Below are 18,377 nucleotides of genomic sequence, written 5' to 3'. Positions count from 1 at the left end.
AAGTAGTGGACTGTAAAGGGTCCACTAAAATATGGGAACTTGCAGGACCATCCCAAGTAAATAAGATGGTTTCAAGTGTAAATAGATGAATATTGTTTTAGTGATAGGTATGCATTTGGTAGGGAGTTAAAAATTCATCTAGACTATCAAAGAGATCTGGTCTCTAATGCCACTTAAGGTAGCAACACCTCAGAGTTCTCTTTGGGAATATGTAGAGAATTATCAGTTTTGGGGTTCTGCTGAGGTGCATTGTCCTTGTTGAGTAAGGTGTGATGCAAACATTTATGCTTTTCTCATGGAGTTTAGCAAGACAAGGAAGGGAATGATTACTCTGGGAGTGTCCAACTAGTCTTTCCCCAAAACTTTCCCTTCAGCAAATATGCTGAATATCAGCATATGCACTGTCAGCATTTAACAACAGATATGCTGTCTCCTCCCTACAGACTTTACATTTCTTTATTTGGAAGGTGGATGTGGGAAGATGATATGTGGTTTGGGCCACACCTCACATGCTCAGGGCTTACTTCTGGTTCTGTGCACAGAGAGCACTCCTGGCAGTGCTTGAAGACCATATATGATGCCTGGGATTGAACAGGGTTAGCTACCTTCAAGGTAAGTGTCTTCCCTTTGCACAATCTCTTCTGACCCTTTATATTTCTAAACACCATATAACTAGTTAAGTTTTTGCTTTACTTTGGATGTCATGGATATTATTCTTCAGAAAAGCAGTACTTTAGCATAAAATAAACATTATTTTAAAGAAAATACTAATAGTACAAATGACATGCAGATACATCTAAAAGAATGAGGATTGGCAAATGTCAAATACTTGGGAGTAATTATCAAGATTGACATTGGCAATGTTTCCTTGGTAGAAATTAAAAATTTCTACATGTATAAAGAAAAAAATCTTTCTTTGAGAAATGTTATATTTCTCACAATATATATAATGTACAAGTTAACACATTGTGCACAAGTTGCATAATTTTAAACAAAGATGGGATATATTGAAAACTATTAAAAAAGAACATCCAGGGGGCTGGAGTGATAGCACAGCAGTAGGGCACTTGCCTTGCAAGTGGTTGACTCAGGATGGACTTGGGTTCTATCCCCAGCATCCTATATGGTTCCCCAAGCCAGGAGTGATTTCTGAGCGGATAGCCAGGAGAACCCCTGAGTGTCACTGGGTGTGGCCCCAAAACCAACCCACCCCCCAAAAAGAACATCGAGGACAAATAATATATTATTGTATTACTAATGGCTATAAAAATGTAAAGCAGACACGTTTTGAAGAGAGAAGCACTTAAAGTCAAGATTATTTTTAATCTGAAAACATTCATTGCTTATGTTAGACAACACATTTTATTTTTATCAGAGTACTATTTATTTTGACATTATCTCCCTCAATTACTTAAAAGGTGTGTGTGTGTGTGTGTGTGTGTGTGTGTGTGCACCACAGCTGCACAGCTGTGTCTCTGAAACAGGGTATTTCTCATTAGGAATGCTGTTGATTCCAGTCTACCTTTTGGACTCACTTGTAAATGCCACAAATTCTAAGGTGAAAGTTATGTCTCTTACTTTTGCTTTAAGTATCTGCAGGTAAAGAATTCTAGTCCAGTAATCTAAATTTTTTATCTGATGCTTTTATATTATTTCAGGTATATAATGAAAAATTAGGTGAATAAACTGGGCAAAGTAAAGATTTTGACAAGTCTCAGCATCATTCTTCACAGTCATGCTTTCCAAACCATTACGCAAATGGTAATTGATTAAAAAAGAACATTAGTTATAATTCCATGAATAATCCATCTTAGGAATCAAAAGTTAAGGTAGTGAAGACTTGACTTTGAAATCATAGAACATCAAACAATTGTTTCCAATATGACCTTTATTGAGCAAGTACTGCTGTGACATTTAACATCAATCAACAAAAGGTTGCAACTGTGCATGTCAGCGAGGTTCTCCCGTGAACAAAAGTCCATTTTAAATGCACCAGTGAGGTAAACATAATTATTCATATATAGCTTTCTTAAGGCTAAGAGAGTTCTGTGTTTCACTTATTATTTTTGGCTCAGTTGGTTCTTTGCATAATACTTCTCAAGACATCCCCCTAAGTGCCCCCCTTCCAACAGCTTTAGGGAATTGACCAATTCCCCAGGTACATACAATATCATGCATTTGAATCCCCCAGAGACTGAGGAGGGAGCACCCTGAGTTTGCATGCAGTTCCCTCATATTGCACAAAGTAAAATACAATGTCTGGCGCCCCCGTGGGAGAACCCATTCTGTTTGAAGCTGTCAATCACATGCATTTGGAAATTGTCATATGGCTTAACCTTTTGCAGTGAACTCAAGTACTAGTCACTCTGGGTGACTTCCTTTACTATGGCATGTGAAGTGACCTTTTCTACCTTTTTAGTGGACACTAGTTTCTCCTCAAAGCTCTCTTCATGCTCTTCTACCTTTTGAGTGACTGTTACAGATTTGGTGATGTATTTGGTAGCACCGTCACCCCCCTCGCTGGTGATTTTTTCTACTGTTTTGGTCACCACTACTTTATCCTCACTTCTGTCATCCCCCTTCTTTTCATCTGCTGGGCTCAAATCTAGACCATTAGTGATGACCCCTTTCTCCTCTTCTCCCCCAGTGCCTTTCTCCTTAGTTTCCTGCTCTTCCTCTTCCTTCCCTACGACTTCCCCATTGACCGCTATGTCTTCCTTTGTGGATTCCTTGGAACCTTGATCACTGCCCTCCTCCTCACTCCCTCCTTCCTCTTCTTTCTCCTTCCCCTTCTCCTGCTTTGGTGACTTCTCCTCCTCTTTGGCATCCTTCTCCACGCTCACCTTTACTGATTTGGTGATGGTGACCACTTCCTCCACTACTTCTTTTACAGGAGATTCTGCTTTCTTCTTCTCTGTGATATCCTTGTCTTTTGGCTTCTCCTCCTTCTTCTCTTCCTTCTCTTCCTTTTGAGTTTCTTTTACTTCTTTCTTTACTTCTTCCACTTTCACTTCTTCCTCTTTCTGCTCTTTCTGCTCAACTTTCACTGGCCCTGCTTCTGCTTTTGGTTTTACCTCTTCCACTGGTGATTTGGGCATTGGGGACTTGGCCTTCTCTGACTTTTCCTCCTTAGCTTCTGTCACCAGCTCTTCCTTGGAAACCACTTCTTCACCCTTTTTCTCAGCTTTTTTCTCATCCTTAGCTTCAGTTTCTTCTCCATTACCTTCAGCTTCTGCTTCCTCCTCTTCTTCCTGCTCACCTTCCTCTTTTTCACTAGAACCTTCCTTCTCAGATCCTCCTTCTTCAGCTTGATCTGATTTCGCACCTTCATCTTCCTCTTCCTCCTCCTCTTCCTCTTCACCTTCTTCTTCCTTTTCTCCTTCTTCCTCGCCTTTAAGCTCAGGTGCCGTAGCCTTAATGGGAGACTTTTTTGTAGCTACCACTTCTTTTTCAGCATCTTGTTCCTCTTCTTCTTCTGCTGCCGCCTCTTCTTCCTTTACCTCTTCTTTCATGGACACTGCCAGCTCCTCTGCAATGGCTGCCAGGGCATCTTCCATTTCTGACTTCTCATCTTCTACTTTGGTTTCTTCTATGATCTCTTCAACGAATTTGTGTTGGACCTTTAGCTTGGGAGCCTCAACCTTGGTTTTCTGGATCTTACTGGATATTGTGATTGAGGGTTGTCGGTGCGTATACAGTGGCCCGGTGATGCTTCCAGAAAAGGTGCTAAATCTGGTCTCTTCACCCTCCAGGAGTTTTCTAAATAGACAATAAAAGAGAAAAAGGCACAATTAAAAGTGTATTAGATCTTCTAAGCTCCATTACATTATTTGTAATGCAGCAGATACCTTGGAATGAATAGAATGATATAAATAAAAGATTACCCCAAACCAATGTAATACCTTGTATCATTTCACTTGCATATTGTTCTGTATTCAGTAACAGGCACAGATTCTGGGTTCTGTGCAGTAACTCTGCAGTAACTCACCACACCCAGTGGCCCACTGACCACACCCAGCTATCCAGTCTCAGACCTGCCGCAGTCCTTTAGCTGCAACATGAACATGCTGAAAAACTCTTTAGAGGCCAAAAATCTTGAGTAAGCCTTTGGGCATTTAAATTTTCAGGATATTAAAGTCTTTTGAGTTAAACTAGAGTTTAAAAATATTAAAAAAACTAACAAAATCAGAATGGGAGCTATATATTATGCATTATGTGCTAAACTAAATGCTAACATGGCTGATCAAATTAGTAAGAGTTTATTTATATAATTATTCCAATTTTCTGAAAAAGGAGATAATTCGGTGAGCATAACTTATTCTTATATTATTATATAATGACCTATGAGTAGGAGAAAATCCTATTTAGTCAAGGATTTTTTTGTGTGTGAGCTTGGGTATAGCAAAGGAAATGTCAGGGATAGGCCTATAATCTTTTCTCTCTCTGACTGCATTTAGTGATTAAGCTATTTAGATATCACCCATGACATCTACTTAAATATGTAGCTAATGTAAATTTAATATATCTAACTTATTAATAAAGCTATAAAATATATCATCTAAAATATTAATCCATATCTGTTCTCAGTTAGATGAGATTAATAAACTATTATAGAAATTAAATACCCTGTTTTTTGTCCATGGTATCCTAACAATGAAAAGTTAACATCACTAGATGAAATATTAAACACTAAAGCTCCATATCGTGTTTCAAACGTTTGTTAAACATTGGAAAGTTTTTTTCTAAAATAAAAAAGTTAAAGCAAGGTTCTTAATAGGCATCCTCCCAATTCTAAGCAGTTTATGTCAAAAAAAAAGTGTACCATGTTAAAGCCATATAAAAAGCAGTAATACTACAACTATAAGTCCTTGGAATATGTTTTAGTTAATAAAGAAAACCTTGCTTTTTGAGACTTCTGCAGTCTGTTTCCATTCTGTCTGTGAGCAAAGTCTGCAGTGTGGTTTGTATCTCAGGCAGGGTCCGCAGTGAGCTTTTTACCTGTAGGCGGCGATTTCGATATCCAGAGCCATCTTGACATTGAGGAGATCCTGGTATTCCCGCAAATGACGAGCCATTTCCCACTTCGTGCCCCGAAGCTCATTTTCCAACTGCTGGATGGTGTCCTGAAACAGAAACAGTCTCCATAGACTCATCTTCCAAAACAGCAATTTATTTAGCGAATCCCTTGCTATCCTCTCCCCGCACCCCAACCCTGCACTGCTGCAAACCTTTAGGACATTTCTTCCAACCCTTCTTGCCCTTCAAAAATGTAAGAAATTCTCAGATAAGCATACAAATAACACCTATAAGACAATACAACCCTTCTTCACACAATGCGCCCAAATCTAAGGAACACCACTCAACAGAAAACAGAGATGCGTAGGGAAAACCCAGGGTGGACCCGGTATTTCCCATCCCAGCCTTTTGGACTAAAGCCAATTTGAATACTGCAATCGTGACCAGAAAGAATGCACGCGTTTTGCATTTTATGTTGCTGCTTTAAGAACGAACTACTTACATGTACTCCTAATTTAAACACACAGGCATGCAAAGTAGGGCATCCCCATGAAAAGGATCCCCTTTTTGGAAAAGGGGCAGGATTCTCCGTTGGACGCTCAAGATGAAGGAGGAGTGAGGAGGGGACGGTGAGGAGGGGTCTGGGATGCTATGCGTCAGCGCCCCTAACTTTGGTCCCTAGCTCGCGCGTGCACCAGCCGGCCGCCACCAGTGGGCGCAGAGGAGCGAGAGCGGGGCGCGCGGCCGGGTTTCGGGGACGCGCGGCGCTGGCGCTGGCGCAGATCGGGAGCGCCCCGGCCGGCGGTTCCTACCTGGTAGCTGCTGAGGTCGTGGTTGTGGCGCTCCTCGATGTCGCTGAGCTGCCGCTCCAGCGACTCCTTGGTGCCGCGCACGGACTCGAGCTCGATGCTCTTGGACTGCAGCTGGCGCCGGTACTCGGCGATCTCTTCCTTGGCGGAGCGGATGGCCTCCTTGTTCTGCTCGGCCGCCTCGGTGAGCTTGGCGTAGCGGCACTTGAACCACTCTTCGGCCTGGTGCATGTTGTGGTCCGAGTGACACTCGAGTTGGGAGCGGATCTCCTTGAGCGCCGACGAGATGTCCGTCTTCAGGTAGTCTTTGCGCTCCACCGTGATGTGCGACGCCTGGATCTGCGCCAGCAGGTCGGCCACCTCCTCCTCGTGGTTGCTTCGCAGGAAGGCCACCTCGTCCTGCAGCGACTGCACCTTCTTGTCCAGCTCCACCTTGACGAGCGACGACTCCTCGATGTCTTTGCGCAGCGCGCGGATGGCCGCCTCGGTGTCGTCGCGGAGCCGCGCCTCCTCCTCGAAGCGCTCCTTGAGCCGGTGGATGTCCTCCTCCAGGTGGTCCGAGTCGAGCTGCACCTGCGCCTTCTCGTGGTTCACCAGCTCCAGCGTGGTGCGCAGCTCGCGGATCTCCTGGTCGTACGCGTCGCTCAGCTGCGTCTGCGAGGCCTGTTTCTGCCGCAGCGCCTGGATCTCCGCCTCGATCTCCTTGTTCTGCTGCTCCAGGTAGTGCACCTTCTCGATGTAGCCGGCGAAGCGGTCGTTGAGGCCCTGCAGCTGCTCCTTCTCGTTGGAGCGGGACAGCTTGTAGTCGCCGCCCGGCCCGGAGCCGGCGCCGTTGAGGAGGGACGAGGACTGGCTGAAGTCCAGGCTGCTCTCGGCCGAGCTGAGCATAGCCGAGCTGTAGGCGAGGCGCGGGGCGAGCGCGCTGCGCTTGTACGACGAGGACGCGGTGCTGGGCGAGCTGCGGGACCACGACTGCGAGCGGAAGCCGCTGGACGGCGAGCCGCTCACCCGGCTGAAGCTGGAGCGGGTCTCCGTGACCCGCCGGTAGGCGGACGGGGTGCCCAGCGAGTCCAAAGCGTAGCTCATCTTGGAGGAGGCCTCGGGGCGCGTGGCTGGCACAGCGTCCTGCTGGCCCCGCCGCAGCCGCTTTATAGCCGCGCCGGCTGGTCCCGGGCCAGCGCCCCGCCCCGAGGAGGCGGCGGCCGAGGAGGCGGGGACTGCGGGCCCCGGGCCGGCCGGGGGATGGGGGGCCGCCCTGCCGTGATTCAGCGCCGCTCCACGTGCGCCCGCCCGGGCCGCTCGGACCCGGGACTCGGAGGCCCCTGCCGCAGCCCACTGGTCGCCCCTCCGAGCCCCCGCCCGCCTTTCCGAGACCCTCGGATCGCTTTTTGCTCGGTCCGGGCGAGGACCCGCCCAACGCCCTTTGTCTGGCCACTTTCCCGCCGCCCGGGCCGCGGTGGTCCCCGACCCTCAAGCTTTTCTCTCCTCGGCCCTTTCTTTCCCAGCACTTTTTTTGCTTTTCTTTCCCAGTTCTCTGGACTTCATCATTCCTTCGCTTTGGGACGGCGCTTTTCCCGACCTTGCCGCGCCCTTCTCCGCAAGCCCCTTCCCCGGGCGGTTCCCTCCCGACCCTTTACTGCTCCTGCTGCTCCGATCGCCCTTCCTCGACCCCCGGACTTTCCTTCCCTCCTCTCCCGAGCCCCCCAAGTCTCCTCCTGCCTGTTTGCTTTCCCAGGCAGCTTTAGTCTTAGAACTGCCCAAGATGAGCCCAGAAGAGTTGAGATTCAAAGCAAAACAAAACAAAACAAAACAAAATGCAGCAACACTATGAGGAGTGACCAGTGTGGAAGCTTCGGGCAAGGGGATAGAGAAATTTGGTCCGGATAGTGTTTTGTATTAAATGTGGGATTTGGCGCTTCTTTCTGCTTAATGTTGGTGGGACAACGCAGCTTCCGCTGGGGCAGAAGGTAAGGCAGGCATGCGCTCCTGCTGGCTTGGGTGGCTCCGGCAGCACCAAGGACAGCGCCCGGGCCCTGGAGCCCGAAGGATTTGCTGCTGGGTGGAAGAGGTGGGGGGTGGGAGCTTGTCCCTCAGCGTGACCCGGGGTTTCTCTCCATGCCTCACTTCACCACGGAGAAAATACAGCTGTTGGTGGTAACTCTGCTGGATCCAAGCTGGAATCGCACCCTAAGATTTCTCTGCAATGCAGGGTTTGCACAATGAACAAATCGCATGTTGAAAACAACTGAAATTCACGCAAGTAAGTTAATAGAAAGAATATGTGAGATCAGTTTGAGTTTTCTGACACACGATGAAGGCCATAAATCAAGTTTTAGAGGGCCCGAGATTTGAAGGTCAAATATTCCTGGGAGAAGGGAACATGGAATCTGTGAGAAGAAAGTGCAGCAACATCAGTTCACGATAAGTTTGAACACAGCAATTGCCTTGTCATCTTCCTGTTCAGTATGTCCTATATGTACCTGTAATGACCTAAAAGGCATCTTAACTAATTGAGAATTAATATAGAGCTTACCAAATAGATGCAGTACAACCTTGGAAATCAGATTCCCCTCTCTATTTAAAGAATCATCTCTTTTCCCATTTAGATTTTAAATCTCAGTTTAAGATGGCTGATTTGGAGCAGATTTTACATCCTTTGATACATGTGTCTTTAAACAAAGATCTGCCCAGATCTCTTGCTGCTTGGTGTATTGCTTCTTTTTCTTTTCTTTTCTTTTCTTTTCTTTTCTTTTCTTTTCTTTTCTTTTCTTTTCTTTTCTTTCTTTCTTTCTTTCTTTCTTTCTTTCTTTCTTTCTTTCTTTCTTTCTTTCTTTCTTTCTTTCTTTCTTTCTTTCTTTCTTTCTTTCTTCTCCTCCTCCTCCTCCTCCTCCTCCTCCTCCTCCTCCTCCTCCTCCTCCTCCTCCTTCTTCTTCTTCTTCTTCTTCTTCTTCTTCTTTTTGAAGATTGCTTTTAGGGTAACTCAGGATTAGAAATAAGTTCTGGATACAAAAAGTCAAAGTGAAGAATGGAATAACCCAATACAGTATGTTAGTGATGTTAGTGTTAGCTGAACTAACAGACACAGTAATTGCATGCGAAATGCTTGCTACAGGGCTGACAAGAACCACTAATGAAAAGTGGAGACCACAAGTCTTCAGAAGCACTTTTTCACAACATCCTTTAAGTTCCTGTTTGATGAAGTCAAATCTATCCATAGTCAGGAAATGGAAAAGGTTTCTGAGCTCTTTAATTTTTCTTTATAAGGTTTCTCAGCCCATTTGCACTTTAAAGTAGCAGGGGTTAATTTGAGGATTAACTTTTGGCTCATTAACATGAAGCTGCAGCATTGCAGGCTATGTGGAGGAAGATGCTCTGGCTTGCTGAGTGACAGGTTCTCTGAAGCATGGGAGGCACTTGTCCCCAGTTGCTGAGAGAGAAAAATGCTTGTGGGAGAGGAGTGACTTGTGAATATTGTGAAGATGGGATATATGAGCTTAAAATGGACAAATAAAGGGAGAGAAAAAGAAAACTCCCATATTTCTTTAAAGTACTGTATTCTCTGGACTGCGCTCTTGCAAAAAGTTGCCATCATAGAGAACCACTTGATAATATACAGTAATTAGGCCTTAGTGACTTATTTATACTTTTATTAAAAAGCACACAAACCCTTGATGGTTTCATGTAGCACAATTACTGGGGTGCAGTAATAAAAAAAAGGACTGGTTTGGGGAGCGCACCAAGAGCACATGGTTAACCTGCAGGCTGCTGCAGTGAATGTTCTTCAGGTCTTTGAAAATGAAATTACTGCAGAGAGTCATTTACAAGGCAACACATGTCTGGAACTTCACAATTAGCATGTTTTGCTAATTAGCATGTTTCTATATCAGTTCAGAAGCTGCTAAGGTTCCAGTTGGTTATAGGAGAAAAACATTGGGTAAAAGCAGAATAAGCCAGTTACTCAGGCTTAATCCAGATATTGCCTCTACCTTAAAATTATAACTTTAGTATCCCAAAAAGTAATGTTCAGCTTGGACACTCTTGAGAAAAGACTATTGTCACAGTCCCTAATTAAGAGAAGTCTCCATGACTTAGGACATGGTATTTCAGTACCAGGCTTAGCAAAATTTTTTATTTGGCATTACTTCACTATAATCATTCTTCTTGAAGGTGACTTGAAGGTTATGCTCTTCAATGAATTTAATAGAAAACTTTTTTTTTTTTTTTACAAAAAACTATAGGCTTCAGTTTTCCTTCTTTGGTTGATTTAGAGAGTTATGTTTTTTTTCCCATAGAAATTAGTGGAAGCTTGCTTATTTTTTAACCCTAGTGACATTAAAACCATGGAATCTTCTTAGAATATTTATGAGGGATAAAACATGAAGATTTATTTGAATTTGAACTGCTAAATTTAACTATGACACTTTTATTGTTATGATAGTTTTGTAGTTTTCTTATAAATAAAAGTTATACCTTGGATTCAGATATAAGGCGTTTAAAATGAAATATTATCTGAATTGTGATGCCATAGTCTACAGTGTGTTCTAAATACTTGAGAGAAATTCAAGGCATGCTTTGCACTCTTTCAGTAGAAATGCAAGTGTTAACTTTGCAGTTGAGAGACAGCTATTGTGAAGTTATTAGAGTCTTGTTAATAATAATAGAAAAAGTAAGCTTTGCTTAAAGGATTTAATCATTAGATCCAAAAGTAAGGTTTGAAAAACAAGGAGCTGGCATTTTCTTCCTTTTCCCATGTCTTTACCATTGCCTTTAATGCATTCTTTTTGCTATACAAAATTGCAAAGATGATAGGATCTATGAATGTGGCACCAAGTAGGACATCACTGACACAATAGTGGGTTTATTGAATCTAAGAGGAGATGATTTATGTTTTTTTGCAACCTACCGCAATGTCTTGAACCTGACCATTTTACCTTGGATTTGAATCTGGACATCAAAGTGAATATTTATTTATAAATTATTTTTGCTAAATATTTGAAAGGGTATTAGTATAGAAAGCAAAGGATCGAGTCACCTGGAGTGAAAACTCTAGAATTTATTTCTATTTTAGTCTCAGGATGTCAAACTTTAAAAGCAGCTTTTGACTTTTTTTTTTTTTAATTTAGTTGTTAAAACAAAATGAAATATCCTCTAGGAAAAAAGGCTGTTCTATGTCAGGGAAATTGGATTAACATGTTCTAATTGTTTTTAATTATAACAAGACCTTCTAAATCATAGCCCCTTTTTAGTATTAAGTGAATAGTATATTTATCTTGCCAAATATTTTATTCATTAACTATTTTGTTATATTTCTGTCAGTAAAATTTTTGTAAAAAATTTTAAGTATTAAAAACCATAGCTTTGTATTCTTCCAAATACAGGCATAATCAGTTTTAAAATTTTAAGTATAAAATTTTGTCTTTTGTGGGGCAACAATTGAACTTTCAGCTTTAACGTAGCTTGCTGATTCAATTTTTTTGCTGTGTAATGCCTTCGCCTCACTGCCATGAGCCAGTTCTGTATAAACCAGAGGAAGAAGACTTCAAATTTTTAGAAAAGTATTTAAAACAAGCTTGCTTGTTTTACTAGATGAAATACAATAAAACTGATATAGAAATATTTAGCTATATTAATATTTAGCATTTTTTAACTAAACATTTTTGGCTTTGCCTATACAGCAAGAGACCTTTGTGATGTGCACTTGAATTTTTAAAACCCTGCATTGCATACAATTTTGCACTAGGGCAGCCATATAATTTTCATAGTGTCTTTATCCCAGTCTGAAGGAGTCCTGACTTATTAAGCAACAATTCTTTTTATTAGAAACTCTCAATTAAAGTGAGCTTTGTGATCTAAGCAGAGCAATAATCTATCATATTTGGATCAAAGCATATTTTTAAAAATAGCTAAATCCAGGCAGATGGAACAAAAGTTGAAGAAAGTCCCTGTTAACACTGAAGTCATTGCCCCAAAAGTGATCTTTTATTAGTCTCAGAAAGTTTCAAGTGCAGTTTTCCATTAGAATCCTCTGACTCTGGACTCACTGTCATAGATAGTTCTTTGCACTTGAATTTTTTATGACCACCACATATTTTAGAATATTTTGGTCACTTTTAGGATATTAGAATTAACCTATGCTCAATGCAGAAATATAAAGAATTCAAAGAAATAGTTTCAGCATCTTTTTTTTTTTTTTTGGTTTTTGGGCCACACCCGGTAATGCTCAGGGGTTACTCCTGGCTATGTGCTCAGAAGTTGCTCCTGGCTTGGGGGACCATATGGGACACCGGGGGATCGAACCGCGGTCCGTCCAAGGCTAGCGCAGGCAAGGCAGGCACCTTACCTTTAGCGCCACCGCCCGGCCCCTAGTTTCAGCATCTTAAAACTTTCTTTTGTAATATAAACATTGGTGGGATCTTTTTGCTTATGTAATTGCATGTTCTGCTTTGTAAATAAATACACATAATATATTATGTGTACAATATATAAATATGTAAATGAGTAGCTAATCTGCTATCTTAGAGGAAGGAAATGGTACTTGATGCCATGTGACCTGGCCAAATACTTGACTTTTAGTTTCCCCTTTAAGTAAATATTTTTATGGGTCCTTTATATAAAAAAAGAAAAAAAACTAATGATATAATAGCAATGATTATGGACCAGAAAAGTCTATTTTGGTCTGAGGATTCATTTCTATCTCTCTCCCTGCCTCATTCAGAAGTGAAGGCAATGACAGTCACAAGTGGCAAATTGTCATTTGGCCTCATCAATCCTGAATCCAGTGTTTCTTTATTATTAATGGTGCCAAAGTCATCATTACTGTCATTCATATCCCTATTAGATTTTTTTCCATGTAAATAACATTTGACATCAAACAAAAATCAAAGGAAAAAAGTGTTATCTGATTTGCGATGGGGGAAGGGCAGACAGAACACAAATGATTACAGAAAGTGAAATGAAAAAATTACTCAAAACCATACATCTGTTGTTTATGCCAGGCCAGAACTCAGATTGGGAGGTGGGTGGAGGGAGCTCCCTAGAAGTGTTAAGGAAGTCAGGGGTCCCAGTTTTAATTGGGCCCTTGGTTTAGTGCAGGAAGATGGGAGAATGAGTAATGCTCCAGTATGGTAATGCCAGGGATACCCCAGCTGTCCCTGTGGGTGCCCCAGCAACACTGTACGTGGAGCTGAGATTGGGACTTAGCAAGGTAGCACTAACTGTTATACTGTACTCCAGTCCTCAGATCTCTGACACTGCTAATATTGAGAAAAATCTTTTAGTAAGATATCAAATACAAATTCAACATGAAAAAAATTTAAATAAATATTTGTACACATGAATATTATAACAGGTACTAAGTACTTAGTTGGGGGTGGTCACTGTGCCATGAATTGACTGCATGATCTCATTTACTTCTTACACTTGTCTATTGAGGTGACACTATTATCACCCTTATTTTGTAGAAAAAGAAGTTATGCTTATAGTCTCAAAGAGGTGGAAAACTTCGCAAATCTAAGAGGACTGGAGTGAGGATATGAACCTAGCAATGTCTGACGATGGAGTGGGCCTTACCCTCAGTGTGATGTTAACTTTCTTCAATGACTGAACAGCTACCAGTGGCCAAGGATAAACTAGACTTTCAGCGGTGAACTTAATGTTGGAATTTAATATCATCGTATAATGCTACCTCAAAACAAGTAAAATTAATTAAAAGCTAATTGTTTAACTCTTAGTTCATGTTATAAAACATCTGAAGTGTGCTTTTTGGCTCTTTTCTGATTTATAAAAAATAAAAGATTATTTATTTTCTCAGAAAAATTTTTATTTGTTAAATATATTAAGATATATTGAAAATAAAAAATAAAACTTTTTAATTCTATGTTAAATTCATTTTTCTGTGTGATTTGGAGGGCATAAAATTCTATTCCAGGGTTAGAAATTCCTAATTATCATTTTGCCTGATAGTTCTCTTTCATGTTTATATGCATATTTGATTTAACTTTGAGGGTATTTTGACTTGTAATATACCTTAATTTATCATATTAATTTACTATTATACCAGTTATATTTATACACATTTAAATTTAAAATAAAGTGTTTTAATAAGTGTATATTCACAATTTTGTAGATGGCAGACTTTAGACTAAATGTACTTTAGCAATCCAATAATAAGCATTGAAAGCTATTTCTTGGCAAAAGAAATAGTTTGGCCTACAGTCTTCATCAAGGAAGGTTTACAATGGGATGACTGGCAAAGATACACACTTTTAAATCTATTAAAACAGTGAAGAGGCAACCTTGAATATTTTTAAGTGATTCTCTTTTTTGGAGGGAAGGCATATCTGACTTTGCTTAGAACTAACTCCTGGCTCAGCACTTTGGGATCACTAAGCCAATCTCATTTGTGTCAATCACTAAGTCAATGATCATTTGTGTCAGATATTAAAATTGTGTTACATGATTTTTATGATTATAGTATGATTGTATTTATATAGTTTGGCTGGAGACAAGCAACCTTAATCTATTTTCTTTTTTTATAACTTATGGGATAAAGTGCTCTGACTTCACTACTATCATTTGTGTAAATCTGCTCTGGCTTGCATCAGATAGGGTCAAGGATGAAAACTGTTTCCCATTTTTTACTGAAGAAAACTTGACTTTGTAAAGAAAGAGTACATATCCTGAATTAGTCATGACAGCAATCAGCTTCTAGATTTGCACTACATAAAATTATTAGGAACTGAATGCCTAATGATGAATTTCTTCCTAAATCACAGTGACTCATTTACACAATTGGCTCCTGCTAGTCTTCTTGGTCCTTTCCTTTAGTCATGCTCAAACTACTCAGGAAATTCTGTGCCTCCTTGAATACTTGTCTGTGTGTGCCTTCCTGAGTAAGGGACATGTTCATGTCACAATTAAGTCATTAGGTATTTAATAAACTCGTCTCACATAAAGAGCCTTCCATTTCAGGATGCCAGTCCTTGTGATCCCTAAACCTGGTTTAACCAAAGCTATAGTCTCCAAATCTCTTTCAGTTCTTTCCTGATACAAATTTATTTTTTTCAGTCCTGAAACACTTAGGTGCTATTACCTATTAATCACTAAAGTAACATCTCAACACCATAATTAGACATAAAATTTTAAGTGGCAGATACCAAGACTTCTACATACAGGCTTGTCCTAATATTTACAGGTGGGACCACCTAATAAGTGTGTGTCTTGTGTATGAAAATATGAAGTTCCACACTTCTCCCTAAGACTTCTATTCAACACAAAGTAGTTTCTTTAATATCAATCACTGACGGATACAGGAATTATATAACACAAACAATCCTGGCTTGGATGAACACAATCTAATGAAGGATCCAGACAAGTGAAGAAACAGTTTTTTTTTAAATAATTTTTATTTTGGTCAAAGTGGATTACAAATATTTCACAGTAATATTTTAGGTACATAGTGACATTGAATCAGGAGCATTCCCACCACCAATGTTGGCTTCCCTCCACCCCTATTCCCAGCATGCATCCCATATCCCGCCCCCCCCCACACCAGGGTGCTAGTATAAGTGGTCTGCTCTGTGTTTAGCTTATTATAGATTGGGTATTGATTCTGCTGTCCTTGGCTTTGGATTTGATCTTTAAGTCTGATCATTTTTATTTCTACTCAATGTCATATGACTGTTTGGTCTTGGTAACCTCCATTATTTTCTCCTCAATTTATGAGGCAGAACAAGGTGTTTCAAGTTAGGTGGTTCTGTTTGAAGGGGGAAAAATGGCAAGAATCAAACAAGCAAAAAATGAGAGGAATCCTTCTACAGGTTATAAATATCAATTTAAGAGAATAAAAGGAAAATGAAGAAAAACATAAAAATAACACAAAAAAATCAAACAAACAAACAAACAAACAAAAAAACCCCCAGAGAAACAAAAAAAAAATGAAAAGCACCACAGCAATAAAGACAACAACCAAACAATAACCATGGTCTTGAAATAAAAACAAAGCAAAAAACCCCAAACAAAAACATTAATTTGTGCTTCTCTCTCTCTCTCTCTCTCTCTCTCTCTCTCTCTCTCTCTCTCTCTCTCCATCTCTCTCACCCTCTCTCTTTTGCATAGGCACAGTAAATATTGGGGGTATTAGAAAGGGAATTCCCTTGGCCTAAGAGATACAGGGTTTCTCTGCCCTTGAAGTATACTGTCATGGGAATAACTAAGACACAGTTTTTAAGGATATAGTCTCATGAATGCACTTCACTATAAAGGTCTTATCTCTGGCCAAGCTAGAGATTAACAGTGCTGTGGGAGCACAAAGAATGAGCAACTGTTGATACAGGTGAGAGAGTCTCAGGACATTTCCAGAGGAGATGATAGTTGAGGTGAGTTTGGAAGCCTAAGTAGGAGCTGTGCAAGTGCAAAAGGGATGAGAACTAATCAAAGGCATTATGGTTAGGGATGAGTGCAAGTGTACCCAAATAATCGCAAATGAGAATAAAGAGGGACATGGAGCATTCTTGGAGGACAAAATGAAGCTAAGGATAGGCTCAAGAGATGATGGTCTTGTATGTAGCATGAAACGGGACAAAGTCTAGTGGGAGAGTTGAAAAAAAAAATGCCTAGGATTAATCAAGGAATATAGTCAAGGTTGAAATGTCAGAGGACATGTGTTAGGCTGGTGAAAGAAATAGATGAGATACTATGGAAGACTTCAGAGGTTATAGCAGGACGTTTGCATTTTTCTGGTAGTTGATTGCTACAAGCTGCTAAAATATTTAAGTAAACTTTTGGTAAAGTGAACAAAATAGTTTTGTGGCTTAAAGATATTAGAAAGAATAAATTTTAAAAGGATAATGAGGAGAAAAAGGGACTATAACAGATATATACATTAGTTAATGATGTAATTCTGAACGTTCATTTCTCAGGGACTACTGTAACAAATTATTATACTCCTGATAGCTATAAAGAACACATATTTATTATCTTTCTGTTTGGGAGGTTAGAAGTTTAAGCTCAGTCTTAGTGAATTAAAGTCAAGGGGTTGACTGGGTTGCATTTCTTCTGAAAGCTCTTGAGGAAAATTGATTTCTTGGCAGCCCATCTTCAATCTACCATATTTCTTGACTCCTGGTACTTTCCTCAATTTTCAAAGCCAGCAATCTTCTCTCTGCTCTGACTTTTGCTCTGTTTCACGTTTCCTTCTCATCACATTCTGACCCTACTGTCCTCTTTCTTTTTTTTAAATAATATCTTTATTTAAACACTGTGATTACAAACATGATTGATTTCTTTCTTATAAGACTCATGTGATTACATTTCCACTTTCCTACCCCAGAAAATAACCTAAGATTATCTTCTCCATTTAGTTTTAGTTTGCTAGAATGTCACAATAAAAACAACAACAACAACAAAAACAAACACCTGGTTGCTTAGAAGTTCTGGGGGTTAGAAATCTAAGATCAATGTATCAGTAGGTTTTATTTTTATGGTCTTTTCTTTAGTTCATAGTCCTCTGTGTGTACACATAGTAGAGTTTCATTTGTGTGTTATCTATGTCTTTCAAGGACACATATTTAGGGCCCATTCAAACTTAAAAGTTCTTAATGTTCACTTTAACTTAATTAGCAATGTAAAGATTTTATCCCCCAGTGTATTCTGACTACTGAGTAGTGTTTCAACACCACGAGCCTCAAACAAAGAAAATAAACCTTTGAAAATTATAACCTATAGAGTAAATGATCAGGCTACAAAATAAATACATAATATTCAGCTGCAATGAAAGAAATAAAAATGCTACCTCTTTTATATTCATGTCAAAAAAATATCTAGTAATCAACCTAACAAAGGAGGTGAAAGACCTGGTCAGTGAAAAATATAATTCACTTCTGAGAAAAAGAAAACCAAGGAAATGAAAACATCCATTGTTCATAGATTGTGAGGATCAACATCATCAAAATGCTGCTGATCCCTCAAAGTTGTTTATAGATACAACAAATCAGTATCAAAATTATGATGGCATTCCTTAAGAATGAGAAAAATATTTATTAAATCTTTATTAAAATATTTTATTTGTTACAGAGCCATCATTTATAAAGAATATCCCTAAAATTTGAGGCCAAAAAGATAGTACTTACAAAAATTTAAGGTGCTTGCCTCCCATGTAAGATTCCATGTCTGCTTATGCCTTTCATGCAAGAATCCTCCCAGATTCTGTTCCTAGCACATGTATGGTCTCCTGAAAAATTCTGAGTGGTCTATAAATATAGAAGCATGATTAAGTCCTGTGCTTTGTCTGCTATAACCTTGAAACAAAATAATATATATGTATATATATAAAATGGAACCATGAAACTTCCCAATATCGAAAGGAATTCTGAGAAAAAAGAAGACAGGAAGGAAGCTTTAGATTTTCAACTTTAACTTCTTTCTTTTGGGGCATGCTGTTGGATTTCATCCTCTTGGCAGGGATCCAGATCATTTTTGGTTCTGGGAATCAAACCAGGTCAGCTGTGTGCAAGGCAAACATCTTGTCATACTTTCTCCAACCCTTTATTCTTG

General features: G+C 40.1%; 2 protein-coding genes across 2 annotated transcripts; one reads left to right on the top strand and one right to left on the bottom strand.

The window, feature by feature from the left end:
• Nucleotides 1-1,868: 1,868 nt before the first annotated feature.
• NEFM (neurofilament medium chain) lies at nt 1,869-6,958 on the bottom strand. The gene is made up of 3 exons (XM_049769439.1): nt 5,829-6,958; nt 4,999-5,123; nt 1,869-3,759 (listed from the first exon to the last, which is right to left on the bottom strand). The coding sequence occupies exons 1-3, from the start codon at nt 6,909-6,911 to the stop codon at nt 2,358-2,360; spliced, it is 2,610 nt and encodes an 869-aa protein (XP_049625396.1). The 5' UTR covers nt 6,912-6,958; the 3' UTR covers nt 1,869-2,357.
• Nucleotides 6,959-7,067: 109 nt separating this feature from the next.
• On the top strand, nt 7,068-13,590 carry LOC126003329 (uncharacterized). Its single transcript, XM_049769498.1, has 2 exons — nt 7,068-7,792; nt 13,286-13,590. Exon 1 carries the CDS (start codon nt 7,068-7,070, stop codon nt 7,710-7,712), a length of 645 nt encoding a protein of 214 aa, XP_049625455.1. The 3' UTR covers nt 7,713-7,792; nt 13,286-13,590.
• Nucleotides 13,591-18,377: the final 4,787 nt, after the last annotated feature.

Source organism: Suncus etruscus, chromosome 3 (assembly GCF_024139225.1).
Source record: "Suncus etruscus isolate mSunEtr1 chromosome 3, mSunEtr1.pri.cur, whole genome shotgun sequence".
Classification (NCBI taxonomy): Eukaryota; Metazoa; Chordata; class Mammalia; order Eulipotyphla; family Soricidae; genus Suncus; species Suncus etruscus.
Note: the sequence above shows the minus strand (reverse complement) of the source record. Positions and strands in the feature narration are given on the sequence as shown.

Coding starts and splice junctions, on each gene's coding strand:
- NEFM (XM_049769439.1), bottom strand. CDS start 6,911: ATGAGCTACGCTTTGGACTCGCTGGGCACCCCGTCCGCCTACCGGCGG. Junction 5,124..5,828: donor ACGACCTCAGCAGCTACCAG/GTAGGAACCGCC, acceptor TTTCTGTTTCAG/GACACCATCCAGCAGTTGGA. Junction 3,760..4,998: donor ATCGAAATCGCCGCCTACAG/GTAAAAAGCTCA, acceptor TTGTCTATTTAG/AAAACTCCTGGAGGGTGAAG.
- LOC126003329 (XM_049769498.1), top strand. CDS start 7,068: ATGGGGGGCCGCCCTGCCGTGATTCAGCGCCGCTCCACGTGCGCCCGC.